The sequence below is a fragment of the Loxodonta africana genome, chromosome 2 (genome assembly GCF_030014295.1).
Source record: "Loxodonta africana isolate mLoxAfr1 chromosome 2, mLoxAfr1.hap2, whole genome shotgun sequence".
Taxonomy (NCBI): Eukaryota; Metazoa; Chordata; class Mammalia; order Proboscidea; family Elephantidae; genus Loxodonta; species Loxodonta africana.
This window is the reverse complement of record NC_087343.1, coordinates 186,380,702-186,395,715: the sequence shown is the minus strand read 5'-3', so window position 1 is coordinate 186,395,715 and position 15,014 is coordinate 186,380,702. Positions and strand designations below refer to the sequence as shown.

General features: G+C 45.4%; 1 protein-coding gene across 2 annotated transcripts in view; it reads left to right on the top strand.

The window, feature by feature from the left end:
- Positions 1 to 15,014, top strand: part of SLIT3 (slit guidance ligand 3) — a 754,510-nt gene that overhangs the window by 598,229 nt on the left and 141,267 nt on the right. For both annotated transcript variants that reach the window (XM_064279080.1, XM_064279081.1), the window contains exon 9: positions 4,120 to 4,261. In XM_064279080.1, the coding sequence (XP_064135150.1) occupies positions 4,120 to 4,261 (142 nt within the window). The remainder of the gene's footprint in view (positions 1 to 4,119; positions 4,262 to 15,014) is intronic.

The window sequence follows — 15,014 nt, the reverse complement described above, 5'->3', positions numbered from 1 at the left end:
CACCCTGACCTGTGCAGGTAGGATCAGGCTCACAGGGAGCCCCAGGTGACAGGGCAAATGGCCTTTGTCAGCACTTAGAGCAGTGGAGAAAGAAGTGAGCTTCAGGAATGAGATTCCCATCTCTTGTAGCCACTATATTCCTGGGGTGTTGCAAAGAGTTAACACACTCAGCTGCCAACCAAAAGGTTGGTGATTCAAGTTCACCTAGAGGTGCCCTAGAAAAGAGGCCTGGTGATCTGCTTGCAAAAAGTCAGCCACTGAAAACCCTATGGAGCACAGCTCTACTCTGACACATAAGAGATCACCACAGGTTGGAACTGACTGGACAGCAACTGGTTACAGGTTATAACCACTCTATCCCACCATCCTGTGGCTGATCCTATCTGCAAAAGACCAGAGCATTTAGGACTCAGGGAGCACCCCCTCAGGACCCTTCCAGAAGGACGTACCTGTATAGCTTGGTGAGGCTCAAGCCTCAAGTCTGACAGGTTTCTGGGTCAGTTTCATTCGTTCATCCTCTCACTCACCCAATGTCTGTTTAGAGTTCGTATTTTGTGTCAGGCCATGTTTTAGGCACTGGGGATGCAACAGTGGGTAAGACAGACAAGGCGGCTGCCCTTGTAAAATCAACATTCTAGTCTCAGTCTGTCCAGAGACAGAAAGCTAAGGGGAGGGGACTTCAGATGGCAGGCAGAGGCCCATAGGGGAATGAGCCTGGTTCATGGGGCATTCATCAGGAAGGAATGTTTCCAGGGGAAGTAGACCCATCTTTCAACCCCATCTGAAACCTGAAGTATTTTGTTTAAACAAGACGACAACATCTTCACCAATCGTGAATGCCTGGCTGAGATGCTGACAGCCGGAGGTGCTGAGAGAGACTATAATTACGTTGTTTCCCTCTGTGTAATTAAAGGTGTTGTTAGTGACCTGGTTCAGGCATCTTTCCTAGAGGTTTTTTTTTTTTTTAAACCTTGACAACATCCCTTGAAATGTAGTGCACACTGCCAACAAAACCAGAGCCACCCTGTGAGATCCCCAGCTAAGTCCCAGAGGGACTCAAGAGTACAGTCAGGGTCTAGTTTGGTCTGAATTAATTTCTGCATGAAGTCAGAAGGTGCACCTTTCAAAAAGCTCCATTTCAGAACTTCCTGTTGCCAATATGTTGAATATATTGTTCTTCCCCCTCTTTTCCTACACATTGCATCCAAGTGATATTGGCAGATCAAAAGAGGGACGGCCAGCAGATACCCTCAGACTGAGCAGGTGGGAATACAGGAGCTCAGACTCCAGTGCTGCATGGGGCCCCTGACATTTCCCAAACAGGAGGCACAGCTATTCTCCCTGGCTTTTGTCAGAGGCACTCACCTCCTTGATGTGGAGGACTGGGCAGCCAGCTTTCTTTGGGGAGCTCCATCTGCATTTCAAAAGCCCTGACATTTTAAGCCAAACTGCTCCTAGTCTATCTCTGGGTGTGGGTGATGGATGGGAGCCCTTCACACTGTGGACCCTCTTTGTCACCCACAAAGAGAGGAGGAGGGAAGGAGAGAAAGACGCTGCTATGTATCTTACTCTCTTTCATTTTTCTGGAGAACAGAAATAGGACTTCAGAAATCATGCATTCCCAACCCCTTATTTGCTGAGATGATAACAAAAGACTCCCAGAGAGGTACTGTGCCTTTCCCGAGGTCTCACAGAGAAATAGTGGCAGAGGCAGGCCTAATGGTAATAATAATAGTAATAATAATAACAGCATCTAATTCACAACAGAGGGTCCCAGACAGAGCTGGAGAAAAATGTAGAACAAAATTCTAACTCACAAAAAAGGCCAGACTTACTAGCCTGACAGAGACTGGAGAAACCCCAAGAGTATGGCCCCCGGACACCCTTTTAGTTCAGTAATGAAGTCATTTCCGAGGTTCACTCTTCAGCCAAAGAGTGAACAGGCCCATAAAACAAAACAAGACTAAAGAGGCACACCAGCCCAGGGGCAAGGGCTAGAAGGCAGGAGAGGACAGGAAAGTTGGTAATAGGGAACCCAAGGTCGAGAAGGGAGAGTGTTGACATGCTGTGGGGTTGGTAACCAATGTTACAAAACAGTATGTGTACTAATTGTTTAATAAGAAGCTAGCTTGTCCTGTAAACCTTCATCTAAAGTACAAATAAAAAATAATAATAGCATCTAACATGACCAAGCCCTTACTATGTGCCAAGCATTCTTCTAAATACCTTACCCACATTAGCTTGTATTTGACTTCACAACAAAGCCATGTTAAGAAGTAAGTATGTTATGAAATAAGACGGGGAAAATTGAGGCGTGGGGAAATAAGAATGAAATGATAGAGTTAGGATTCAAATTGAGGTGATGGCACTCCAGAGCCCACACTCAGCCACAACACTTTCTGATCCCTAATCCGAGACTCTTGCAGGCTAGCTCTCTGGTGTTGCCATTATCTTAGAAATTTAAAGGCTTTCCCAGTTTGGAGCAAACTGTATCTCTAAGAGGGTGTTCCAAATTGGGATTTCAGTATGGGTCACCAGCTCTCTGAGATTTTCCATGGTCTTCACAGGGTCCTTGCCACTGGTAACTTTGAGGTACTGGCACTATGGGCAAGAATATTTTCTCAAACATCCAAGCTTACAGAATATTTAAAATTTTCGTTTTATGTAAGTGAGCAAGGGAGGCAGGAATCTTTGATCGCTGAGTTGGCATTTTCCAGGAAAGTGTTCCAAAGTAAGTGGCAGGCATCAATTTGAGCTCCTACAGAAAGAACACCCACAAGCATGGGGACGTTGAACGTGGAGAGCTGGTCCCTTCACTTTGCCTCACCCAGTGTCCTGGTTGGTCCTCAGATTCAACCGCTGCAGCTGGCCTTGCTCTGGCTTCCCACACTCAACTTCTCCAGTGAACAGTGGCCAAACTAAAATAAGCTTATCCGTGCAGACATTTTCCACGTTGCATATTTAACCTGTATCCGAGAGCTTCCAGTCAGAGGCCCCATGTCCAAACAGCGAGGGAGTCTGCAGAGTTAGACTGAGTTTGGTCTCAGCCTGTGACCATTTGCTGTGGAAGGAGGATCTAGAAAGACAACCTCTCTTGGCTGGAGCCAGCCAAGGGGTGGGATGAGATCTTGGGAGGGCCGTTGGGTTGGGTTTGCCTTTTGGACCACAACATCTCACTTTGAAAAACTAACCACATGTTTAAGAGTCTTACTTGGCTTTGAGGAAGGGGTCATACCATGAAAATTTTATGTCTTTAATAAGTTTGATCTTACTTCTTGTATTAGGGATTTGATGTGACCACCAAAGAAAGTGCTTGGCAGGTCTTTGAATCTTGTGTTAGTTTAGTAATGTGTATGTTTATCTAGCTTTGCCTTTCTAAATAAGCTCCCTAGATGCCATTTCCTTGGGGTTTTATCACTTTATGTTAAATTCATACTGGTTCTCGCCACACACAAAATTAAGAGCCAACTCCAAAATTTGTAATAACTTATTTGCCTTTTTCCTAATGAGATAAGTTTTATTTGCCTCTTTCCTAGACATACAAGCTGTTTGGAAATGTCCTGGGTGTCACTGCCGATGGCTGCATTGCCACTTTAACAGCACCAATGCCCCAAACGGGGAAACTCTGCCACTTTCATTCCTCCCACCTGGTGTTGATAGCTATAGTGGCCTCTAGCCACCAGGGAGAGGGTTGATGGTATATAAACAGTCAGCATCCAATTGCCAGATTAAAGCCGAAACCCCTCGGGTGCCCTTTAGACACCAAGCATCCTGAGAAAAGTGTTCCCCATGTATGCTTTTTGGATTTCAGTGGCATATTTCCATGCAAGGTTGGCTCTGAGAACTCCTCTTTTTCTGAAGGAATAGGATGATGGGATTACAGAGCACGTGGAACCATCGAAAAATAGCAATGTCAAGGTCAGAATCACTCTACTTTGCTGAATATTTAGCCGGTGGCAGCTGTGTCTCCCAGGTGAGGAGAGATGTCAGCTGGGAATAAATTTTACCAGGATAGTGGATCTGGTACTGCTGCATTCTTGAGAAGCTGGTTAAAGGGCACAAAGGTCCAGGAGGCCACTGGCACTGACAGAAGCTGACCATTGTGTTCTGGCCCCACAGGCCCCCATTCAGAGTCTCCATCCTGCAATGCCAACTCCCTCTCCTGCCCTTCGGCCTGCACTTGCAGTAACAACATCGTGGACTGTCGAGGAAAGGGCTTGATGGAGATCCCTGCCAATCTGCCAGAGGGCATCGTTGAAATGTAAGTGTCCCGTCTGCCACTTCTCAGTCCCTGGCGAGCTCACCTCTCTGTCTCAGGCAATCCCCCTCCAGACTGCCAAAGTGTTGGGCTGTTAGAACTGACCACAAAAACCAGTTTTAGGAATCTTTTTGCTGTCTGTCCCAGCTTTCCCAGGGAGCCTGGAGTTTAGATATGATAGCACAGTGGTCAAAAGCATAGACTCTGGAGCAGAGTTAGCAAATGCCAGCCCCTGGGCCACTGCCTATTTTGTCAATAAAGTTTTATTGGAACACAGCTATGCCCATCAGTTTATGTATTATGTATGCCTTCTTTCATACTATAAAGGCAGAACGGAGTAGCTGAAACAGAGACCTGTACCCCACAAAGCCTAAAATATGTACTACCTGGCCCTTTACAGAAAATGTTTGCTGATCCCTGCCCTAGAATCACACTGCATTTTTATCCTGGCTCTGCCATTTACTAGCTGTGTGACTTTGGACAAAATAATTGCTCCCTTTCATCCTGTTTTCTTATCTATAGTAATATGATAATTATAGTATTACCTTTCAATGGGTCATTGTGAAAACTAAATGAAATTCTGCATGTGAAGCACTTAATATAGTCCCTAAAAAAAAAAAAAAATTTTTTTTTTTTTTTTTTTGTCCCTGGCACATGGCAAATGCTCTATAAAATGGTGGCGGTGGTGGTGGTGGAAGAAGAGGAAAGGGCAAGAAGGCTGAACTACCACTCTCCGAGAAAGGGCCTGAGTTCCTAATCATTTCAAATCAGATTTTTGTCCTCTAGGTAAAGAGAGGAGACTGTGTTTTTCTATGTATGTGCACACACATGTCCAAAATTAGAGTAAAATTGGTTTGCTCACATAGCTCAGTCTTGTACGCTCTTCCTTCATACATTAGAAAATGGCCAGTGTCTGATTCTGGGTGGAGTACAGGGCCAGTCATCATTGAACTTGAGATGACAGCTGGAGGATGCTTATGTGACCCTTCAATGATAACAGTTGTTTTCATTTTCTAGCTCCACCTTTGGATGGCTTTATTAAGAATATCATTAGATGGGACTTCCAACTGAAAACATCATTGGATAAAGCCCATCCAAAGAAAAGGCACACATGGCCCTCACCTCTCTGCATCATCTCCTCCTATGTATGCCCCTTCTACTTCCAACTCCTTCCAGTCAGATTGCCCCTTGATGCTTTCATTCATTCATGCATTCATTCAAGTGTCTATTGAGAGCCTACTGTGTTCCAGTCATTGTCATGTGCTGTGCAGAGTCAGCAACAAACAAAATGGACAAAATCTCTACCCTCATGGTGCTTGCATCCTAGTGAGGAGAGATAAACAATGAAATAAAGAAGTAAATTAGATACTATGTTAGAAGGTGGTAGGAGAGAAATGAAGCAAGGAAAGGACTTGAAGTGAAGTGGGTGAGAGAAGAAAAAAAAGAATAAAAAAAAGAGGTTCTGGAGGATGAGTGTTACAGGTAGAAGGAATAATGTCTGCAAAGGCCCTACAGTGGAGGTGTGCTTGGTGTGCCAGAAGGCTGGTGTAGCTGCATGCAGTAAATAAAAGAGAGCAAAAGGGAGATGGCATAGGCTGGGTTCTCTAGAAAAGCAAAACCAGTGAAGTGGATATATGTGTACATATGGAGAGAGAGAAAGGTTTATCTCAAGGAAATGGCTCTAGCAGCTGTGGAGGCTGGCAAGTCCCAAAGTCCATGGGTCAGGCCTGTGCTGAAGGCTTCTCCTGACTCGTGGTTATAGGGGCCAATGAATCCAGAATCAGCAGGCCAGATGGCAGGCTACTGGTTCACAGGGCTGCAGAGCTGGCGAATTCCAAAGTCAGCAGGTCAGAAGACAAGCTGCTGGCTCAAGTCCCAAGAACCAGAGGTCAGATAATGATGAGCTAGAAACAGGATCCAGAGCAAGCACTTGAGCTTTGCCAGAACATCTATGTATACATTTGGTATAGGCCACACCCCCAAGGAAACACCCCTTACAATTGATTGGCTGTTCACATCAGATGACATCATGGAGATGATTACATTATATCACAAATTAGAGGATAATTACACTGGATCACAAAATGGAGGGTAATTACATAATACTAGAATCATGACATAGCCAAGTTGACACTTAACATTAACTATATCACAGGAGAATGGTAGGAGATGAGGTCAGAGAGGTAATGAGGGGATACATCACAGGGCCATCCTAAGGACTTTTGTTTATCCTGCTTGAGATGGGAAGAACGTGTGACTTGCAATAGTGGAGCCTCGATTTCTTCTCCTTTCATCATTTACTTTGCCAGCTTTTCTTTGGTTCCCTGTAAAATTTCTTTTCCAGCCCCAGTGCCTCAAAATCCATGCCTCCCCACCCTGCAGCCTGGAGCTAGCAGTAAGGACGCTTTTTTGCCTGATGCCCACAATTCCTGTGGCCTTGATCCATCTTCACTCAGCCCTCAGTCTACCTTTCAGCCAAGCACCAACAATTAATCAAGTTCATGTTTTACTGTAACTCTTCACCATGCCTTGTGATCCATTGCTGTAGCCTTGGAGATCCACTCCTTCCAGGGAATTTGCTTATACCTCACCTACCTCTCCTGCTCATCTCTTTGATTTCCTACTTTCACCATTTCTACCTAGTCCTGTCCTTGCTGTCTCTCCCTTTATCTACCATTTCTCCGTTTGTTATTTTCTCCCTCCCTTGATCTACCACTTTTTCCTCCTTCTCTCCCTCTTCCTGCCCATGGTCTTTCCACTTCACTCCTCCCCTCCCACCCCACCATTTCTTTCTCTACCCGGTTATCCCTTTTCTCTTCTTTCTCGTAAAAGGCCCTCCTTCCCTTTCCTTCCATGCCAGGGTAGGATTCTGGTCCTACCCAGATCGATGTTCAAGACAGAATTCCTACCACACACCCATCTCATTTCAGATTCCCATAGATTGTTCCTTTCTTCTGCCCCACTTCATTTCATTCTCCATCTCCAGGTTTTATCTCTTCTTGTTGACAGTCACAGAGTTAACCTGGCCTGGTTTTAAAACCACACTCTGAAGAAAGAATCCAGTCTAGGTAGTTAAGCTGTAGCCAATGGCCCCCACCCCCTAACCCTGATTCAGAAGCTCTGGGCTCACCCACTGCCTCACCTGCTTGGACCTCACACATTGACACAGCTCGAGTCTCTGGGAGAGAGAAATTGCAGATACCCACATCACAGGTGGGACCCATGCTGGCCAGACCAGACCTGCACTCTTGGGCTCATGGTCTGACATTGAATTTTAAAAGGGGCATTGACAACCTACTATAGTGATTACTAAAAGATTATCCAGTTATTACTGAGTTTTTCCTGATAGAGGTAAAATGAGAAAAAACAAGAACATTGTAACGAATTTTTCCATTAAACAAAAATATTCAGTTTAAGGTAGTATCCTTTATTGTGAGTTCATGGACTTCCTTGTTCTATTATTGTTGTTATTAAAAATCCCCTTTGTATTATAAAATGATGACCATTGAAGGCAGATTAGCAGGTGAGTGCTTTAACCATTGTTCCACCTGAGCTCCTTAGATTTTATATATATAAACAGTTGCATCAAGTCAATTCCAACTCATGACAGCCCCATGTGTGTCAGAGTAAAACTGTGTTCCACTGGGCTTTCAATGGCTGATTTTTCAGAAGGAGATCACCAGGCCTTTCTTTTCAGGTGTCTCAAGGTGTACTCCAACCTACAATCTTTGGGTTAGTAGGCAAGTGCATTACAATTAGCACCACGTAGGTATTTTATGTATTTATATCTAGCTATCTCGCTGTCAAACTTGCTATTTCTCGCTATCTGTCTCGCTATCTATATATATACACACATATTTATATAGATATGTATATATAGATTATATATATATATATAATGCACACACACAGAGATTGCCTCACTTGTCAAAGTAAAAGTTCTATAATCTCCTACCCTATGAAATCCAAAATCCTGAGAATGACCAGCGAAGCTAGACAATTTCCAGAAATAAGGAGCCACAGACAACAACTTGGCAGTGAAGAGTGTAAACCCAGGGGTTCAGGCCTACTCACATTCTATCTCTGGTTCTGCCTTGTAGCCACAGGCAAATAACTTTTTTGAGCCTCAGTTTCCTCAGCTGTCAAATGTGGAGGCTAATAAAAAAACAGAAAACCACACCCACTGCCATCGAGTCAATTCCCACTCATAACAACCCTATAGGACAGAGTAGAACTGCCCTATAGGGTTTCCGAGCAGCTGGTGGATTCGAACTACCAACCTTTCTATTAGTAGCCATAGCTCTTAACCACTGCATCACCAGGGCTCCAGACCTCCTTAATGGTTCTTGTAAAAGTTAAATCAGTGTATGCTGGAAAATGCTTAGCATCATGTCTGGCATGTTGGGTGGGTGACTTAGCCCACAAAAGTAATGGGTCCATGAAGTGAGATCAGTTTCTTGAAGGGCCGTGGTTAACAGAATCGGTTCTACAAGTAGACTAGCTACTTGCATTATAAACTGAGCCTGGTAGTAGCTCATCTGCGTGGAAATGTATATGGATGGGGTAATAAGCCTGCCCCTGCTTACCTGGCACCCACAGGCTACCAGATGGATCTCCTGGGCCTTCTTCCTCTCTTTCTGTACTTGCACGTTCTCTTCTGTAGTGAAATGAAGCTGCGAAATGAATGCAGATGAGGCAAGTCTCTATGGTTAGGGTAGTGGAGCCATGCCATGTAAGAGAAATTCTGGGAGGGAAACCTGCTTACTCCTTTGGGCAGCAAAGCCTGAGCCTAGGGACCTGTATGTTGGTCTGTTGTTGTTGTTGTGTGCCATTGAGTCAGTCCCTACAGGACCCAGTAGAACTGCCCCATAGGGTTTCCTAGGCTGTAATCTTTACAGGAGCAGCTCGTTCTTTTTTCCTGCAGAGCTACTGGGTGGGTTTGAACCGCCGACCTTTCAGTTAGCAGCCAAGCACTTAACCTTTGCAGCACCTGCAAGTCTTTAAAGTAGCTAAAACGCACCCTCTGAGCAATGAGAGAGGACCAGCAGATGGGGGAGGTTGAAAGGCATGAAAAAAGGGAATGGGGAGCTGAAACTGCAGGCTGAGCCCCAGGATGAATAGAAGGTATCTGATTTATCATCCAAGACACCTGAATTTTACTCTCTCTCTCTTTTTTTTTTAAATATTTTATTGTGCTTTAGGTGAAAGTTTATGTAGCAAATTCATTTTCCAGTCAATAGTTCATATACAGATTGTTCCATGACATTGGTTGCAATGCACACAATGTGTCAGCACTCTCCCTATTTCCTCCCTGGGTTCCACTTTTCCATCTGGCAGGTTTCCCTGTCCCTCCTTACTTTCTCTTTTAATATCAAGAATCCCACCTCTTCTCCATAAAAAAAAAAAGTCCATACCACCTGTGTAATCCAGAGTTGTGCTTTTCCCTTAGGATGCTTGGCACCATATCAGCCTTCCACCCCCGCCCCCTCAATCCTTAGCTGTTAGCCATTCTCCTAAATCACCTTAACCTGGGGAGGGTTCTGCGCTTCCCCAACATTTTAGGTGGGACACCTCTCATGCAAAGCAGACTGGCAAACTCTCTTAGATTTTTTCAAAGCCAAGGCAGCTCAGAAGTATGTGTGCTGGACTCCCCACATAGCAGAGCCAGTTCCCCTAAAAATAGCTTTCTTCCCAAAAACCCGCGGTGAGATGGTTCACTGCAGATTTTTCTTGAACCTGAGCTCCATCAGCTGCACTGTTGCTTCCTGCTGCTCACTGGTGTTTTTCTGAACTGGCTCTATACTCCAGCAAGGAGGGATTCTAGTAAGAGCCAGAGACCCACATACTCTTCTGTTTTGTGGTCTTCAGACTGCCCTCCAGGGTCCTGCCCTCTTGGGTCCTCATGGCTCCGGAAGGCATCTTGACCTAGAGCCCCATCCTCAACACTGCCCCTACCCTGTTCAATTTTTGTTCTACTCTTCTACATTGTGTTATCCAGAGTCTCATGCCCTCTACCGTAGCAGGTACATTGAGGTGATAGGGAATTAAACTCCTTTCCCAAAGGCTGTGGAGGGGATTAAATGCTGAGTCATATGTGAAAGCATCTAGGGAAAAAAAGTAACCTCACTGTCCACCCTGTCCCACCTCAATACCATTGTTTATCTGAGGTGGGGAGACACCTGCTGAATAAAAACAAATTATTTCCGCCATTACACTGGAGTCCTGGGTGGCGCAAACAGTTAATGTGCTTGACTGCTAACCAAAACGTGAAGGTCTGAGTCTACCCAGAGGTACCTCAGGAGAAAGTCTTGGTGATCTGCTTCTGAAAAATCAGCCACTGAAAACCCTATGGAGCACAGTTCAACTCTGACACTCATGGAGTCACCATGAGTTGGAGTCAACTCGAGGGCAGCTGTTTTTTGTTTTGTTTTGTTTTACACTGGTCACCAAGGAATTGAAAAGGGGGCAGGGTGGCTAAAAAGAAAACAGCAAAGGTAATGAAATGGCTGGAGGGCTCTGAGAGCCCCTATATCAGTGATTCTTGAAAAGTTCTGGGGGACTGTCACATAGAAGGTGAGGAGATGGGGTGGAAATGGGACAGGTGGTACAGAAGAGAAGCTGATCAGGTAACAAAATAGTTAGGAAGAGAGGCTTAGAGTGAACAGTCCTGGGTTTGAATGACAGTTCTGCCTCTTTGGGCAAATTTCTTAACATCTCATCCCTCAGTTTCCCCCTTTGCAAAATGGGAGTGATAGTACCTACCTAAAGATTTTCAATGCAGAATAAGCAATAAAATGTGTAGAAAGTTAGCACAATGTTTAGAACCTGTTAGATGAAATCTCCAAAGCAAAAACAGGTATGCATATGTAAACATGTGTGTACCATAGAATGGTTTTGTCTCAAGTTTCCATTCCATCCTTCATTCATTTTTTATAAGACGGGGGGAAAATTTTCCTCTGTTGGAGGTCTCTGAGATGTGGGGACAAGCATACAATAAAAATAGCAAACCTGGCTCTGTGTCTGCACCTCTGTTTTCCATAGGCAGTGCCAGGTGTTCTGCAGACAGAGGTTAGAAGTGGCTCATGTCAGATATGTCTACATTCCTCACCTTTGCTGTTGTCTAAGCATACAAACTCATTCAGGATGTCTAGGATTCACTGCCCTTCTCAAGAACCACCAGGAGCAAAGGTACAGAAAACGAGAGGCCAGAAAGTGGCGGCCCCAGAAGTTGATCCCAGAGTGTAACCTTGAGGGGAGCCTTCCCCTCTGCTCTATTCCAGGCACAGGAAACCATCAGGGACTGAACCTCTAGGCTCTGAGCTGTTATCTGGTCACCACCAAATGGCCCAGGATGACTTTGGGAAAGGATAAAGCTGGAGCTTCTTTTTTTCAGCAGAATCTAGGTGTCCTAGCAAAAGTTCACAAGTCAAAGAAAACCTAAGACAGACGGGAAAGAGTTAGGAATCATTGTTGAGTACCACCAAAGTGGCTTCTGGGTGTAGGCAGTATAGCCTAGGGGTTAAGAACTCAGGCACTGGAGTCACGCCGACCTGAGTTCAAGTCCAGGTTCTGCCATTTACTGCTACCTGACTTAGGCAAATTGACTTCTCTGTACTACAATTTCTTCATCCATGAAATGGAGATGTTGATACAAAACCTGCTTCACAGTCCTGTTGAAAAGAATAACATGAGCCAGTGTGTGAAGGGCACAGTATCTGACATATAAAAAAAAAAAAAAAAAGCCCCTAATAAATGGTAGTTGTCCATCATCGCCACCATTCTCACTATACTATCACCACCACCACCATTAATATTTCATCCCAGCTCCAGAGCCTCTTTATAGAGGAACTCACAGCCAGGCCCCTCCACTAATCGTGGCCCTGCCATTCTCCCTGGCATTACGTTGACTTATGTATTGCCAGAAATGTAGTGTGTTCAGTCACATATTTGCAAATGACAGATCGTTAAGGAAGCATCCAAGGAGCTGGGGCAAATCAACACAGAAAGCAAATGACTGTCATTCCCATCAGATGTCCCCATTGCTTTTGCTGGTGCAGAAAGATGCTCGGATGTTTGATCTGTATGTTCATTTTTATGCTAGTTCTATTAAATCAGTTTGCAGCTTGAAGAATGTTTGCAGACAAAGAAAGACTCATGTGCCAGTTAAGGGAGACCTGAAACAGCTGTTGGCTTCAGACACATCCCAAAATGTGACAGTTTGTGCTGATGCTAATACTTCTTTTTTGCCCTTTACAACTGATTTTTTCCACTGGGAGTATGGAGCATCATATCCTTTTTCCAGTCTGCAGGACTGGGCTCTGTGCAAACCCTGCTGGGGGGTCCGGGTTACATAGAGACTTCATGTGTGAACATGCATTCACACACATATTTGTGCACACACACACACATGCTTGTGCACACACACCAGCCTTAGTCCCTTGACGGAGCAACTGTTTTCCCTGACCATAAGCTGGCAATGACCCAAAGGTGAAGGTGTCTCAACTCCAAAGGGGATTCAGTAAAGCTCAGTGAGGTAGTGTTTGGGCTTTGGAATCAGATGGATTTGGGTTTGAGTCCCAGCTCTAGCTCATCCTGGCTTTGTGAAGTTGGACAAGTGACTTACCCTCTCTGAACCTTGAGTTTCTCAAGTTCGAAGTGGGTCTGGTAATAACTACTTAGATCTGCCTCATGGAGGTGTAAATTTCTAGTTAACAATCTATGTAAAACTCTTATCCCAGTACCTGACATATAATAAGTGCTTGATATATATTAGGTCTAATCATTGTTGTTATTATCCACATCCTTGCCTTTACATTTAAAGTATACCCACCATTCGTGACTACCCACAGACAAATCCCTAATGCCCTCTCAAGCAAGGTTAACTCAAATCATGCCGTGACTTTGGCACTTGCTAAGAGGACAGATGTTCGTCCAGTCACCAAAGCAGCATCAGAAGCTGAGCGACAGTAGAGACCAAAACCATTCCCCAGAGTGAGCAAGTCTGGAGAGTCCAGGCCACAGACCGATGCCTCTGCCGGGCTAACAAGATAAGATTTGAATTCTTTGTTCAGAAATGACACCTGCACATCTATATCCATCTTCCCTCCCCTCTAAAGCCTTTTTACCTACTTCTGCAGAAACTGCAGAATATATCAGAATCAACGCTGTGGTCTTAATCCTGTAAACCTTTCTGTGACTTTGGGGAAACCTCTTTAGCCTCTGGGCCTCTGTCTTCAAAAAGAGACAGAGGCAGTGTGTCTACGAGGTGGAAACAGGGGGTCCTCAGTTCTGCTATTCCCAGCCCTGTGACTTCGGACAGGTTATTTGATCCCCCAAGTTTCATTTTCCTTACCCAAAAAATAGGGCCAGTAAGCTTACCTTGTACGGTAAGGATTAAAAGAGATGATAGCTGTCAACTAGACTCCCTAAAGGATAGTTCTTGTAAACATGGAAGCAATATAAATTTGATTCCGTAATAGACTAAGATAGACCATCTTGGGTTGGTCCTCCCTCTATCACTAGAGGAATTAAACTCCTTGGGAACAGCCACCACATCCTGCTCATTCTTAGTTTTTCTACCCATCACTAAAATGGCCATCAGCTGATTATGAACTACACAGAGAGCCAGCGTACCTCACACACCCAATGTTGACCTGGCTTGCATGGGCTCTTGGCCTGCAGCTGGGAGCAGTGAATCCTCTTGCCAAAGCTGAGCGAGTCGCCATCCTTCCAGACTGTGGCTCTGTCCAGAGGCATCATCCAGCAGAAATCTCTTGCCAAAGTGGCAGGTGAATCACAGGATTCCCAGGGAGCATTAGCCACCTGACTGGCAGCCCCAGAGATCCATGGAGCTGCAGCCTTGGCTGAGAAATCCCTGCTGAACTCTCCACCCAGCTGGAAAACAAGAATGTCCTTGGAGCTTCTCAGGCAAGGCAGCCTGCCTTGTGGGTGGCTGTATCCAGTAGCCCAGAGTCTCTGAGACCATGTGGCCAGCTTTCGTGGCCCACTGTGAGCCAGCCAGCCAGGCCCCTGCCCACTGGGCCTGCCCAGCCACCCTGTGCCCACATTCCCAGCAAAGCACCCTGCCCACCCCCCTTCAGCAGGGCACAAAGGCATTGTTAATAGACAGTGGCAGTCTCATTTGTAGACTCTATTCATCTGGCATCCAAGAATGATCTGTCCTGATGCTCCCTCTCTCCCCTCACCCGCCCTTCCTCTTCCCCCTTGTCCCCCCTTCCTTTTGCCTGGAGAGTGATTTGTCTGTGTTATGGGTAGGCCTGACAAACCATTCCACATTAGCAGCTGAGATGTTGTTTGAAATGGGAAAATTGCTGGCAAACTGCTCCATTAGCTGTTCCAGTAACAAATACTCTGCTCCCCCAATGAAGATGAGATCGCAGAGGCACAAATTAATACGACTGTCTCCCCCACTCTGCAGTGGGGATTACTCTTCAAGATGAATGGGTTGGTCCCAGCTGAATGTGTATCCACTAGCAGTAGCTTCGGAGGGAGCTGGCCCTTCCCTGTATTGCTTCTGCTCCACCCCTTCACCCCCCGCCACACACACATTTTCGGTGTCTCCCCATCTGAGGGTTTGGGGAATATCCACACCCAATAAGGATGTGATGAAAAAATCCGCACCTGGGACAGAAGGAAGATGGATGGAGATGAGATGCTGAGCGTTCAGCCTGGACCAGGGCATCGTTCATCACCTCTAATCTAGGACCCACCTCCCCCTCACACCTGCTACTCACCA